The following is a 13388-nucleotide window of genomic DNA, read 5'->3' on the forward strand; positions in this document are numbered from 1 at the left end:
ATAAGTGCTTTATTTGGCAATGTGCCTCCACTCCCTCTGTGATTTCACTATAATTAGGAAGTGATGAATTGAAAGGCCTAATTAATGAATTTCCTCTCAGGAAGATGAATATCTCCTCACTCTGGCTTTTAATTACAGGGATTCCCTTATTTTTAGCCTCTGAAGTCAGTGCTGTGTCTCAGACATGGCTGGAAAGCATGCCAAACACTTTAGCACATGAGAATACATTAAACACACACACGCACACACACGCGCGCACACACACACACGCGCGCGCACGCACACACACACGCGCACGCACGCACGCACGCACGCACACGCGCACGCACACACACACACACACACACGCGCACGCACACACACACACACACACACACACGCATACACACAGACACATGCACAAATGGAGATCCACATGCTGCCAGCCTCCAGCAGGAGGATCTGAAATCTGCTTCGTTTTCCTCAGAGCTGTCAGTGAGAGCTCTTTCACAGCCTTGCAGACCTTCTTTCACTATAACAGGGGCCGTGGCTGTCTCATCCAAGCTGACTCAGTGTTTCAAAGTGCTGCCTATAGACCTGAAGTTTGAACCAGAACCGCCCGGTCCAGTGTGGCTTAGGGTTTCAAAGCAATGCCTTTAGACCTGAGGTTTGAATCAGAGCCATGTGGTCCAGCATGCCACAGCATTTCAGAGAGCCGCCTGTCGACCTGAGGTCTGAATCAGGAACGTCTGGTCCAGCGTGACTGAGAATTTCAAAGTGATGCCTATAGACCTGGAGTTTGAACCAAAGCTGCCCGGTCCAGCATGGCTCAGTGTTTCAGAGAGCTGTCTATAGACCTGAGGTTTGGGAGGGGCAGGACCCAGTGCACTTAAGCCAGCAGCAGATGAAGCCCACTTCCATGGGTCCCTTAGAGACGCCTCCGTATGTTGAACTAGGCTCTGCCAAAGGAAACGTAAAGTATGCTTCATATCACTCTCATTTGCTCAGTCTCAGGTGTGTGAAATTTGTTTAAAAATATTACCACATGATTCTGTGACCTTATATTGTATCATTTTGCAGAAAGAGTGCATCCATTTTGAAAATATGATGAAATCTGTGTGCAAAATACAACTAATAGTGTAGGGAATGTTTTCCCATTACAGATTCTTAGTAGCATTGAACAGACAGTTGCTTGCAACAAATGTTATTCGACATCACCATGCTCACCAACAGAGCACTCATGTTTTTGCAATGCACGGTACTCTGAATACTCAAGCCAAGAACAAACACATGCAGCTGTGTGACAGCAGTGTGGCATCGTGGCAAGGAGCAGAGGTTGCCAGTTTGATTCCATTGGGCGCTGCTGTTGTACCCGTGGGCACAGTACTTAACCCTTGGTAACCCTTGGATCACCATGGTGAATATCTAGCTGTATGAATGAATAGCATGTAAAAGTGTAAGTATCTGTGGATAACAGCATCTGCTGGGCAAACATTATGTAGTAATAAAGTATGCTTTGATCAGTGATCCGAGGACAGTATTCAGAGCCATAAAAGCAATCTTGTTCTGCGTATTGTCCGCTTGGCGTTGAGTGTAGCAAGGTGCCGCTGCGGATATTACTGGGATATTACCGGAAATTAGCAGATATCTGGAGGAAACATGGACACATGGGAGCAGTGGGAGAGTAAAGAGGGGTATGTGTATTTTTAGGTATGCGTGCAGGAACATCAGAGAGGATGCGAGAGCTCGGAGAGACTGCCCTCCTTCACAGAGCACTCTGCCTTCCTCGCTTCAACACCATCCCTTGGTGCACGCGTGTGTGTGTGTGTGTGTGTGAGAGAGAGAGAGTGGGAGAGTGAGAGAGAGAGAGAGAGAGAGAGATAATACCTCCTGAATGCATGATGAATTTAGTCATCGGGCTTAGACTGACAGGAACTGGTTATACTGTAGCAGTGGAGTGCAGCGTTGAGCGTGCGTGCCTGCATGTGTGAGAACCAGACTATGCTCTGAGGCGTTCCATCATCCTTTGCTCTCCTGCAGTCTCTCTCTCTCCCTCTCTCTCTCCCTCTGTATCTCTCTCTCTCTCCCCCTCTCTCTCACTCTCTCTCTCTCCAGCCTCCTTCTCCTGAAGAGAGGGGAGTCACGCTACAGCCAGAGAGAACGCAACACAACGACAAAGATCTGCAAAGGCAAAAGGATTGTCTCTTTTTCCGTGTAGCGCCGCTGCGCCTCTGAGCTCAGAAGCAGAGGGGGGGGAGCAGAGAGGACACACGCAGAACACCTCGTGCTTCTCCTTTTACTTTCTTTTTTTCCCTTCTTTTTTTTTTTACACAATCGGGAGAGAGAGAGAGAGTGCTCATTAAATCCAGGAGCCCAAGGGAAGCCTCTTTCTGCAAGCAACCCTCCTCCCCGCCCCCCTGAGAAGCAAGCATGCTTAACAACCTGCCTGAGTGTGAGGAGGGGGACGGAGGGCAAAACAGCCAGGGTGAGTGCCTGAAACCCGCCGCCGAAACGAGGAAAGAGAGATGGATTGAGTGAGTGAGTGAGTGAGAGAGGGAGGGAGAGGGGGAGAGAGAGGGAAGGAGGCAGGAGATGCTCTGCTCTCTCTGCTGCTGCTCAGCGCTGGTGCCTGCACGGCCGTGGCTCTTGCTGCAAGGTGGCTGTGACAGGAATAATAATCGCGTTTCTCAGCGAGTGTGAGAGAGAGCGCGGGGGGCACGTTGGCCGCAGTTTCCGCGAGCCGCCAGCACGCTGTCCCGTTTCAGAGCGGTCGCCTCCTCCTCCTCCGCAGCACGTGTCACACCCCTCGCCCTCGCGGCCCGGCTGGGGGAGGAGCGGGGGCTGTGCCCACCAGGGTGCCCCCTGAGGTGCCCGTCGCAGCGGTGGGTCGGACCGTGACGGCCGCGCGGCGGAGCACAATCGGCGTCTCCGTCCGTGTAAAGCCACAGCAGATTTCTGCAATTTTCAGTTCCGCGCATCTCTGCCTCTGCGCTCCAAGCTCCCATGCAGCGGGCGCGCTCAGTCCTGCTGCATCCTGGGAATCTCTTACCGGAGCTGCCAAGTGGCGGCCAAAGATGCCTGGCGTCCACATGCAACTTCCCGGGATTCTTTGCAGCATGTCCATGTCAGCGATTTGGGCTGAGATTTACACATACCTCTATATGCCTCTCTGTCTATTTACACATATATCCCTGCAAGATGGCATAGATTTTTGTGCTCAACAAATGCTCAGTCATTTTATTCATTTGTGTGTGTGTGTGTGTATGCGTGTGTATGCGCGAGTATGTATGCGCGAGTGTGTGTGTGTGTGTGTGTGTGAGAGAGACAGAGAGAGGAAGAGAGTGTGTCTGCTGTATATGCGCTGAACAGTAATCTACTGTATGAACAAGTAGATTAAATGTGCCATTTACTCTCTGAGATTCTTACATAACCCCCCAGCCTTTGACAGAGGCATAGATCACCTCTGGTGGCCCAGGATGCAGACATTAATCACATGATTTATCCGGGCTCCTCGGCGCTCATTTGCTTCGTCTGCTCCCTGCCGTTCTGAATTCCAGCAAGGTAATATCTCCCCTCTCCGCACGCCGATCGCCAGGCACAGCTCTTTGCGGCGAGCGCAGACTCCACAGAGGCTCTGGATGTGGTAGGATACTGTCGGAGAGAGCAGCGCCAGCGTTATGCACTGCTGTCCAAGGTGCTGAAATCCTGCTTCACGCTTCAAAATTAAAAAGAGGGCCATTTTGAGCGCACTCCAGCATACAGACTGTACTGTTCAAGGAGGCATCGGGAAATATATTGAAATTGGTTTGGTTTGTCTTAACCCTGTTTGTTTGCTGCCTGATAGAGGTTTGGTTTGTGTTAACCCTGGTAGTTTCCTGCCCAACAGTGGTTTGGTTTGTGTTAACCCTGGTAGTTTCCTGCCTGACAGTGGTTTGGTTTGTATTAACCCTGGTAGTTTCCTGCCTGATAGTGGTTTGGTCTGTATTAACCCTGGTGGTTTCCTGCCTGATAGTGGTTTGGTTTGTGTTAACCCCATTTCTTTGCTGCCTGATAGTGGTTTGGTTTGTCTTAACCCTGGTGGTTTCCTGCCTGATAGTAGTTTGGTTTGTGTTAACCCCATTTCTTTGCTGCCTGATAGTGGTTTGGTTTGCTGGTTTCCTGCTTGTGCTTTGAAAAAGTACGCTCTGTAGGTGCCTTTCCCTCTGGTTCTGTCCTGTGCGATGCGGGGAGACTCTGTAGTAGAACAGCTCGTTCAGATTTAGCCAGTGTGCCCGGTCTGCGCACCGCTGCAGGGGAGGATTCCCCTCTCAGCTTATTTTAGCTCCAGATGAGCTGCGTTTTCTGTCCAGCCTCTCCAATCCGAGGCAGGACCTCATTCTCGCGGTCCCGCCCCTCCGTACTGCAGGTGTTCGAGGTGCTGCAGATTGCACCTGGCCTCATTAGCGTCATGCTATGAGTGATTGAGGGGACCCCCCTAACAGGAAGCCCCCATGGGCAAACAGCGGGAGAGTGACAATTGCTGCTGTCAGTCTGCAGTCAACATGGCAGTGTCCCCCCTGGTGTTCGTCTCCAACCTGCTGAAAGGCACTCATGCAGATTATCACAACACTCTCTCATGTCCCACATGCAGAGCTCCACTCTGGCCATTCACACATCATTATTATTATTATTGGTAGTGGTATTAGTAGTAGTAGTATTAGTGGTAGTAGTTATTGATGTTGTCATTGTCTATTGTGGTAGTTTTAAATATTTTGTTATTATAACATTACCAAAAATCTCAAACTATTTGAGATAAAAAAACACCACAGTCAGAGACAAGATGGGCTATGAAAATGGTCTTAGATCACATGGTCTGGCATTGCTCATATTGCATTTTCTGCATTTTCTGGTTTGCAACACACACAAAAGGCACAGTGGCCAGGAGCCAATGAAATTACAGCTTTGGTAAATTTGCATGCAGGCACTGCATTGGCCGATTTTTAATCCTGAGCAGAATGCTACAGAGCTCTGTATGAACCCTCACAGTCGCGGGGGTCGCGCTCTTCTCTGTGCCTCTCCTCTGACGCCTGCTCCGTCCGTGAAGCACGCTTTCCCTGTGTGGCCCTCCCACTCTTCCCCGCTGGCTGCTCCTCTCGTTGCCGTTATTGATTAAGGGGCTTAATGTATGCGCACCCATTGGAGGTGACAGCGGCGGAACGCACTGCTCTCTGTCCAGAGGCCGGCGAGAATGAAGAGAGAGGTGCTGGAGCGCGTAGCAGGGGCGAGGACAGCGGACGAGGATATCGCTGCGCTGCGAGATGGACAGATAGCTCCTGCAGGACAGAGAACAGCAGACACACGCATGGGTAAATGCTGTCGTGCTGTCAGCTTGCCAAAGGGATCGTTATCCCCGGTGAAAGAGCTGTTCAGCTGCATGCGCGGATGGGTTCATTTCCTTTGCAGGAAAAAAAGAGGATATCTGCTTTCCCCGCGCGGCTGTCTGCTGGCATGTGCCCTGCCTCAGTGAGTCTGTTTGTGTGAAGCAGGCTTGTGATCGCAGGCTGCTAACATGATAACTGGGAAAGAAATTGCAGTTTGTTCGGCGACAAAATGGAAAAATGAACTTGTTTCCAAACGTATTTTTCACTTTTTTTTTTTCAAGGGGAAGGGGGTGTTTTTTATTTTTTCACTTTTAGAGATGAACTGATCCTGTAGTATTGTGATCAGAGTATCCACCCAGACCCTGGAAAGCCGTGTGTTCAACCTTCATCTTAATTCAGCCCAGTCATACTAGATCATTTGAAAATGGTGCCCTCTGTCTCCCTGCGTTGCACTAGGAATTGAGATAAATGAATTGTGGGCAATTACTCTATAACAGACCTCTCCAGGGGGGTGTGCTTGTACATCACCAAATTCACACAACAAAAACTGTTACCTGCTCTGGTGGTATGAGCCACAGCCAAGTTCAGCCACAGGTAACACTGCTCTCTGAATGGCTTATCACAAGGTATTTGTTGGAAGATCAAAGCCCTGGCATGAGCTCCACCAGTGTTCTACCTGAGCTGGGAGCGTAGACTGTGAGCCAGGGGAGGCGGGGGGGGGGGGGGGGTTTGTAGAGGAGCTCTTTTTTCACACGCAGACTACATATTAACTGCTTGGAGGACCCGCGGCCTGTCAGACCCCCACAGTAAAGGCTTTCTGCAGGCTTAATGTTTTACTTATGACTGAGTGTATAATGCCGTAAAACCTCCCCTGTGCATTTTTCAAGGTAATGACTTTTTTATTATTATTCTGGCCGCTGAGTGAGAGGATCAGCGGAAATACTTCTGTAAAAGCCCTGGAGTGCCAGCTTCCCGAAACACACACACACACACACACACACTCTCTCTCTTACACACACACACACACACACACTCTCTCTCTCTTACACACACAGACGCACACACACACACACACACACACACACGCAATATCTCTCTTTCTCTCTCTCTCTCTCTGTCACACCCACACACACACACACACACACACTCATACATACTCTCTCTCACACACACATACACACAAACACTGTCTCTCTCTTTCTCTCTCTCTCTGTCACATACACACACACACACACATATGTACACACTCACACTCTCTTTTCTCTAGATGTTGCTCACACTGATAAAGAACTAGGTGAATATGTCAATAAAGACTGGTTACAAGCATAACGTTGAACACAAGCAAACACTACATTATGTTACGTGGTTTCTGCACCCCACTGTCTAACTGCACTTCTTTTCACAGCACTAACATAACTCATGTAGTAACACCTGTGTAGCTACTAGTTTATTAAGGTGAGGTTAAAGTTAGTTCATGGTTAGCACAAGACACCCCGTAACATCAAGTAATCCCCAGAAAGGAACAACAGCTGAGACAACGGCTGAGACAACGACGAATCACATTCTATTTACTACACTGTATTCACTGCAAATACATTGTATTTATTTTATGTTTTGTTCCTATTATGACATTGTAATTACACAGTATGTTACAACAACTCCATGGAAAGTGGAACTGGTTATTTAAAGTAGAATGGTATGATGATCTAGTCTTATCTCAATAGTTTCAGAGATGATGATCCCTTTTCATCACTCAAAAACCGAACATGTTTATTCAAATGGTATTCTGCTTCCATTCCATAGAACGCACATTAACTGGGACCGTCAAAGCCCTGTTTGCTTGCTGCACAGGGTGTTTGAATGTTTGGGCAAATACACATGCAATCTAACTGCCTCCTCGCATCTTATTGTGTGAGGGAATAACCCACTGGCTCTCACGGAGGGTGTCTATAAAAGCAAGGCTATGCCACGCTGATACTCAGCAAGGGAGACAGCAACGTCCTGAGACTTCACAACCTTTCTATTCATGTCTAAAAATTTCTATTCATTTCTAAAAAAGACAATTTTGTGTCATGTAGGCTTTCGGGACGCCCAATGGGTTCAGCAATTCCCTGTCTGCTGATGAGGACTGCAGCCAATCACAGGCCTCCATGTCCTCTCTTTGTGTTGTGCATTGGGGCCCTGCTATCCCACCATGCTGCTGAATACTCTGTCTGAATCTCCACGCTCCCAAATGCGAGAGTATTGTTTTCAGAGACTCGGGGAGCCTGTGGGAGCTGTCTGACTGACGCTACCCTGATGTAAACGGACAGTTGTCCATACGGGCTGTCTCATCACCTCCTGAAGAGCACGGAGCTTTGTTCCATTGAAATTCGGAGAGTGTTGTTAACGGCCCCGTTTATCCGAAGCGATTTATTCTGAAAAGAGCTTGGGGAAAAAAAAAAAAATCCCGAGAGATGGGAGGTATTAAAAATAGGAAATTGAGAGAAATTGAGGCGGTGATCTCTTTGTACGAGCGCGTCTCCCAGGACCCACCAGGCAAGGAGATGATGTGACTCAGCAGTCAAGCAGATATCAGGCAGTTTGAGAGAAGAAAGGACAGCAGATATTGGATATTTTCAGAGAGAAGTGAGACAGCAGATAGTGGATGGTTTAAGAGGAGGGACAGCAGACATTGGATAGCTTCAGAGAGAAGGGACAGCAGATATTGGATGGTTTGAGAGAGCTGGGACAGCAGATATTGGATAGTTTAAGAGGAGGGACAGCAGACATTGGATAGCTTCAGAGAGGAGGGACAGCAGATATTGGATGGTTTGAGAGAGCTGGGACAGCAGATATTGGATGGTTTGAGAAGAAGGACAGCAGATACTGGAGGTTTTGAGAGGAGGGACACCAGATATTGGATGGTTTGACAGAGGAACAGGGTGGTACAGGAGAAAAACATGAGGAGGAGGAAGAGTTGGGAGAGTGGTAATGGATTCACACCAGGAAGGAGCTCCTTGACATTAAAAAAAAATTGAATTGATGTATGGGATGCCTTCACCCCAGGTCACACTGAGTCACACAGTTGTCTTCTGTCTTTTTTGTAATGAGTTTCATTGTGATTCATTATTACAGATCCGCATCTCAAACTCCACTATTTTCTAAATCAGCTATTGACATATGTTGCTGAATATACTACTCAGGATGATTGAAATAAATTGTTATCATTTACGCATCTGTTATTTTACTTGTTCTTCAAAGACAGGGAAAACCATGGAAAGGTTCACCTCCATCGGTGAGGGTTGCTGTCACTGCTGCTTCCGCGGTTCATTTTATGTTGAGCTCAAATTGCGAAAACATGATTTCTGTATTGCAGTCCACTCTGCACGTGTGTCATGCGTTTCCAGCTTTGAGAAATCTCAAACGTTCCACTTTACATCATCTCTTCTGGTAGGAAACCCCTGCCAGCTGTGACTCACTCAGCTCATACCATATCCATTGATACAGCTGGACGTGAAGAGATGCCTGGAAATCAAACCCTGCTATCTCTGGGTCACCAGCTCAGCTCATTAGCTGTGACTGCTAACGACACACGACCGTCCCACTTGCAGCACGACGCGAATTAGGTTGGTGGGATAAACTGACAAATAAGGCCAAGATGGCGTAGTTTACACAGTCGCATTCCAATCTGTCACGGGAGAAACCTGAGCGAATGTAACCTATTTCCAAATACATCGGAGGGTAGATTGGAACAATCTATTAGAGGCAGTGGTGCAGCTCAGGGTTGCAGGAACCCTCGCCGTTTGCCAAAGCTATTATGGGGCAATTATATGCTGCATGAGCAGGTGAGATATAACTACCCACAGTGTAATTAAGGTTCTCATTACAGTTATCTGCATGGATGACAAATCAGACATTTGAATATTATATGCATTTTAACGGCGAATATTTTTAGAAACTGTTACCCCCTCCGCTCCCTCACAAACATAACATGCATACACACACTCAGATTTCACAGGTCCGCTCAGATAATATCTGATGACAGACAGACACACAGAAATTTGCTTAATTTTGTTTCAGTATCACCTATTGTCTGAATGATGAAGTAAAACCACATTTTCACTGCCAGATTTTTTGAGCAATAGACGGCAGTCAGGTTGTGTGAAATATCAGATGAGGATGCAGATCAGGCAAGGTGAATACTGTACCCCCACCAACCTGAACAGGTGTCATATCAGCCCAAAAATTTAATCATCTCCTCTCTGTCCCATAAGTAATCATTTCACCCACTTAAATCCACATCCATAAAGAGACAAGAGACAAGACAGAGTATGTGTGTGTGTGTGTGTGTGTGTGTGTGTGCGCGTGCGCGCATTGGCACGTGTGTGTGTTTCACCTCTCTCTGTTCTGTGAGGTGTCTGTGCAGTCAGGGTTCTCTCCTTGTTTAATCCAGTTCCCCGGTGTGTTTAAAATGATTAGGATTGACCCGTGGAGTGTCTGATCCCTGCGGTGAGCCAGCTCCAGTGGAGAGCAGTGATATCAGAACATCACTGTTCTCACCCCACCGTCACAGTGCTGCTAGAACTGGGACATGCTATCCCCCAAACTGCTCCTCCTCTCTGCGGTGAAAACTGATGACTCTGTGCAATGGCTCGGAAGGTATGCATGCATGCTGTAACACAGGCAAGTGCTTAAACAGGAGAGGGCGCTTAGGGTTCCTACAGGCTCCTCCTGTATGTTACCCAGTCCATCACTGTTTCGAAAGACAGAAAAGCAGACACACCTCTCCAGTCATACTCTCACAACCAGCTGCATGCAAGGCAGCACTCTTCCGAACCTCTGTGAGATCTAGACTTAAAGATGCAAGTATCTGCTTGTATGTTTGTGTGTTTGTGTGTGCACGTTTATATGTGTTTGTGTGCTTGTAGGAGTGCATGTGCGTGTGGTTGTGTGTCTGTAAATCTACAATGTAGTCTGTTGTTCTGAGCATGTAAACTAAGAGTACGCTGCTAATCACCTCAAAGTGCGCACAGACTCCCGCCAGCGTCAGCCCCGCCCACACGCCTGTCTAAGCCTCTCTCTGCAGCGCGTGGCTCATACAGACCCACAGAGACAGGATTAGACCTGATCTCCTCCCTGGGCTCAAGCTCACCCACCTGATTGGCCACCCAGGCTGGCAGGGGACATGCCCAGGGGGATTGTGGGTACAGCTGAGGGAACAGGGAGTGTGGAAGGCGCACCCACTCACCTCCTCCAATGAAATAATTACTATTATTTAAAAAAGGAATTGTCCTTTACACTACCAGTCAGGAATAACAAGCTCTTGAAATGTGTAATAATTTTTGTTGGAGGAGGAGAGTGGGTACAAAAGTTTAGTTTTTTTTCTGTAGTGGGTGACTAAGCTAATGCACAAATCTTTCCATAACATTTAGACATTTATATTCCTCCCATGTTGGGAGGCCTGGGGGCACCAGGAGCACAGTGAGGAGGCTTGGAGATAAAGAAGAACAAATATGTGCTGTTTTCATATAAGAGCTCATCTGCAATCCCTTTCATGGTAGTTAAAACTGCCAGGAGCGACTCTCTGGATGGTACCTCACCCACGGTTCACTGTTAATAACATAATGGCGAGACCGATGCTCAGACACACCCCTCAGGGGTCCGGTCTCCCCTGCGGGTCCACGTTGGTGAAACCGCGGTACGAGTAAGACCCAGTCCTGAGGACAGCTGATCCTCAGTGTTCTTAGCTGACCTGGTCCCAAGCCTGACGGGGACGGGTTTTAGGCAGAGGGCATGGCTGCAGACAGACAGGTCCGCCCCGAAGAGGCAGTCTCATCCAACGCAGTCCAGTCTACAGATGTGACACTGCTAACGCTAACGCGAACCTTAATGCAAACCAAATCTGTCGAGATAAAACCTAAGAGGCGTCACATCGGCAGGCAGCGATGCTAGGAAGAGGCCTCCTCTTCTGGACGGCTCTGGCCTCTGGCCCGTGCTGGCGACGTGGATCTCCAGCAGAGCCAGGCGTTCCTGCCGACTGCAGCCCACTGAAGGAGTGGGAGGGCTGGGGGAGCAGATGTCAGAAACGCTACGCAGCGAGGCAGATGACTGCGGCGAGCAGGTGAATGAAAAACAGACAGGTGTGCGCTCAGAGCAGAACTGACGCAGTGACTACGGTCACAGCGACCACTGTCGGCAGTCACAGCGAACACTGATTGTGATCACACTGACCACTAACCACGGTCACAGCAACCACTGACAGTGATAACAGGGACCACTGACTGTGATCACAGTGACTGCGCTGACCTGCAGCCTCATGGTCACATCAGATGTCACTTCGTTAAAACCCCACAGTTCAGAAGGATGACCGTCGGTGTTTATGTAATTATGGCATTGCTGTTCCCTTGCTCATCTGGGGTATCTTACGCTGTGTGCAGCAGAGAGACCTTATGTAATCTGTTTATCATTTAAACAGATGGATTTTTCCTCTGGAACCTAAAGTGGATCGAGGTAAAGAGCCCCTGGTATAACTGTTTTAAAAAAGTAGTATCCCTTCCAGGATTCAAACTTAACACCCTCTGGTTTACATTCCCCTCACCTTGCCAGGGGCTCCTTCAATATATCCTTACTGTCCATTGGTAGCTCCATGAGTAACATTTATAGATGAGATTGAAATTCATCAATCAGCGTTGCATCAGTTCATTTCATCAGTTCATTCACAACACAACAAAAATCAGTCTAAACAATCGCACAGTGCATGCACATTTCATTCAGCTATATTCTGCACCTCCATCCTGATATCCATTCTGCAATACTCCAACCATACCTTCAGTTCCTGTGTCACCAATGCATTCAAATTACTCCAGAAATATAGTTTCACTGGAAGCATATTAGAGGGTTTATGTGGCTGTAATTATTTAGCCTATCCAAAACATAAAAACAAATTTCATACAAGCAACCTGTGTTGTGTTCATAAAGGTGTGCATTCTTTATGGAGCTAGCAATCTCAAATTCTGAGTCCATTTAAAAAAATCAATGTGCATATTTTGTCCATGCCTAGTTTTTATAATTCGATGCATCAAGGGATCAATGCATATTCCCTAGCCATAATAAATACTGGATTTTTGATAGATGATATCTATCAAAGCTATCTACCTTTATTGAACTTGCATATGTTTTTGAGTATATTTACAACTGAATGCACTACCAATGCTATTGTGTTCATATTGAGGTCTTCATAGAAGTTTATTACTCATAATTTGATGAGATGGATGAATACATCCATCCATACAGAGAAATATTCCTAAACAGGGTCTGTCACTGACTGTGAATTCTTGGCTTTTGGTTTTGAGCTCTCAGCACCTGTGCTGTTAAGCCACGCCCAGTCTCCTTGGAGTCAGCGAAGGGGAGAGGAGAGCGCTAGGGAGGCACTGCTCAGTAGCATGCATTAGCATTAGCATTAGCAATTATAACACCTTCATACTCTTATGCAGGTTAGTTAGTAGTGTTCATCACTATGTAATATTAATACTCTACTTGTGGTATGATAGTCACATCAAAGCACTTTACCCCCACTTTTCCACAAAGCAGGCCTTGTGAAATTCCTTGAGGCGTAGGCGGTGGGGGATGGGGGGCAGGGGGAGTGGCTTGAGGGCTTGGAGGACTCCCCCCCCCTCTCCCACCTTCCCTCTAGAAAATGGGTCAACACTGTTCTCCGTGACTGTGAGGGTTTTTTTTTTTTTTTTTTACTGTCACCGCACTGCACCTGTATCGGTGTCAGCATCCCTGTTTCAGGCTGCGTGCAGCTTGCGGTGCTGCACGGCTACGCGTGTCGCGGTGCAGTGCGCAGCGCGTCCCTTGCGACAGCAGGCTGGGAGTGGCGGTGGCAGGCGGACAGGCCCAGCTGACGTCGCTCAGAAGGTCGGAGTGACACTGCTAATGTGGCGCTCCGCGCAGAGCAGCAGGGACAGGTGACAGCACCCCAGTTCCGGGACCCGGGACAGCGAGCGGGGCGGGGGTCTCTCCCGCACAGACGGCGAGCGAACAGACACCCCCCAGAAATGACGC

At 48.1% G+C, this 13388-nt stretch overlaps 1 protein-coding gene across 1 annotated transcript in view; it reads left to right on the forward strand.

Moving 5' to 3' along the window:
• Positions 1 to 1829: 1829 nt before the first annotated feature.
• Positions 1830 to 13388, forward strand: part of slc12a5b (solute carrier family 12 member 5b) — a 77881-nt gene continuing 66322 nt past the window's right edge. The window contains exon 1 of the mRNA XM_036533013.1: positions 1830 to 2464. Within this exon, the coding sequence (XP_036388906.1) occupies positions 2410 to 2464 (55 nt within the window). The 5' untranslated portion in view covers positions 1830 to 2409. The remainder of the gene's footprint in view (positions 2465 to 13388) is intronic.

Source organism: Megalops cyprinoides, chromosome 7, assembly GCF_013368585.1.
Source record: "Megalops cyprinoides isolate fMegCyp1 chromosome 7, fMegCyp1.pri, whole genome shotgun sequence".
In the NCBI taxonomy this organism is placed as follows: domain Eukaryota; kingdom Metazoa; phylum Chordata; class Actinopteri; order Elopiformes; family Megalopidae; genus Megalops; species Megalops cyprinoides.